At 30.6% G+C, this 2,500-nt stretch overlaps 1 protein-coding gene across 1 annotated transcript in view; it reads left to right on the forward strand.

Annotated features, from left to right (window-relative positions):
* Positions 1-2,500, forward strand: part of LOC125031667 — a 14,336-nt gene that overhangs the window by 6,238 nt on the left and 5,598 nt on the right. The window contains exon 4 of the mRNA XM_047622553.1: positions 1,501-1,589. Within this exon, the coding sequence (XP_047478509.1) occupies positions 1,501-1,589 (89 nt within the window). The remainder of the gene's footprint in view (positions 1-1,500; positions 1,590-2,500) is intronic.

Here is a 2,500-nt window from a genome sequence, read left to right on the forward strand (position 1 = left end):
AGGCTAAAGGCTTACGTTAAAAGCTGAATGGAAAGAGTCCTAAATAATCCTCAGGCTAAAGACCTTAAAAAAAAAAGGTCATACAAACGGCAGCATAGAAGCACTGGTGGTGAATCTCGAAAGAAAAAAATGCCACAGACTAAAAGTAGGAAAAAGCACCGAATAATAACAAAAGCACAGCCAAGTCCTGCCTGGACAGTGGATACATTGAAATAAAACAGGAAAGAATAACTAAAATTATATTTTTCTGATAATATATATACAAATATAGAATATAATTCTCATAATAATAACAATAATAATGATGATAATAATAATAATAATAATAAAAAAGATAATAATGATAATAATAATAATGATAGTGATAATAATAATAATAATAATAATAATAATAATAATAATAATAATAATAATAATAATAATAATAATGAAAATAATTAAAATTATTATTATCACTATTATCATTATCATTATTATTTTCATTTTAATAATTATCATTATCATATTATTAATATTGTCATCATCATCATCATTACCAGCATCATTTTTATCATTATTATTATTATTATTATTATTATTATTATTATCATCATTATTATTGTTATCATTATTATTATTATTATTATTATTACTAGAGAATAGGATCTGAGGGACCGTTTTCATTTGCATGCATAAATAAGCATCCCTTTTCTATCGACTTTAGGAAAAGAAACTTGAAATTACGTAACCGATTTTGATCATAGAAAGAGGTGGATAAATGTACTGTATTCAGCAAACTTTGATTCCTAATGGATATAATAATATTGAGAAGAATGGTGAGACTACTGCTAATGATAAGGGCAATGAATGTTGATAATGATAAACATGAAGCTCATAATGGTAGCAATGATAACAACAACATGAATAATTATGATAACGCTTATAGAAATAATGATGATAATGATAATACCAATAATGTCAACAGCAATATTGATTACACAATGTTGATAAAGATTGTTGATGGTATTTCAACTACGAATGATCTTAATAATAAGAATGACGGTAATAGTTATAAACATTATACGATTAGTGATAATAATGTCAATAGAATAATATAAGCAATAATGTTGATAATAATAATAACAATATTTATAATAATAATGATAACAATAATATTGTAATAATAATGAAAACAATAATATCTATAAGAAGAATGATATCAATAACCATAGATGTAATAATAAGGATATCAATAACCATAGATTTAATAATAATGATATCAATAACCATAGATATAATAATAATAATAATAATAATAATAATAATGATAGTAATAATAATAATAATAATGATAATAATGATAGTGATAAGAAATAATAATAATAATAATTAGTATTATTATTTATCAATCAATATAGCTTACACGGACGGAGACGAATAGCCGCATCCACCCTTCTTCGCTTCCATTCACAGGCGAGCCGCCAGGCAGGAGCTTGGCCCATCTCTAGCTCATTGCGACAGGTCTGGTCGATATACTCAAGCCACGACTTCTCCCACCCAGGATTGTCTCGTGAAGAGGCAACCTGATGGGCTGGGTCATCCAACAGGATGTAGCTGTTGGTTAGACACATGATCGTGCCAACTGTACCTCATTATCCGGTGTAGGGACTTGTTACAAGAGGCATCAAGATGAAGCTCCAAAGCACTAGACAGCATCCAGGTTTCAGTTCCTTAGAGCAAAACTGGCAGTAACAAGGTTTTGCATACATGTAGCTTGGTCCTTCTGCACAGATACTGGCATCCCCAAATATTCTTGTTGACTAAGTTCATGGCCTCTGCTGCTAAACCAATCATCTACTGACTTCCTGGTCTGACCGGGCTACCAAGTTATGAAGAGCTCTCTGTGATTTCCACGTTTTCTCCGTAAGCATATATCAAATGAACAGGTTTTCCTAACAGGCCCTCCATATTCTGGATTTTGATCCAGGAGACCTCTAGGCCCATTGCTAAATGCATCAAGAGGCACCACCAGTGATTCCAGATAGGATAGCAACATCGTGTGTGTGTGTGTGTGTGTGTGTGTGTGTGTGTATATGTATGTATATATATATATATATATATATATATATATATTTATATATATACACACACATATATATGTATGTATGTATGTATATATATATATATATATATATATATATATATATAGACAGACACATATATGTGTGTATGTGTGTGTGCGTATTTTCATATATATCCATACACATATATGCACTCACACGCACACGCGCGCACGCACGCGCACACGCACACATACACACACCAATATGTGTCTGTGTGTGTGTGTATGTGAGTGTGTAGTAGAGATTTTCTGTACTTTAAAACTAGCCAAGAATAAAATTATATATAGATAAATAACAAAATAATACCAGCACACGATAATTCTTTGAAGATAAATAAAAACGGTACAATAACGTCCCACTAGATACAGTTGTCAGGAGACCCCATCAGCACCAGTCCT

Source organism: Penaeus chinensis, chromosome 13 (genome assembly GCF_019202785.1).
Source record: "Penaeus chinensis breed Huanghai No. 1 chromosome 13, ASM1920278v2, whole genome shotgun sequence".
NCBI lineage: Eukaryota > Metazoa > Arthropoda > Malacostraca > Decapoda > Penaeidae > Penaeus > Penaeus chinensis.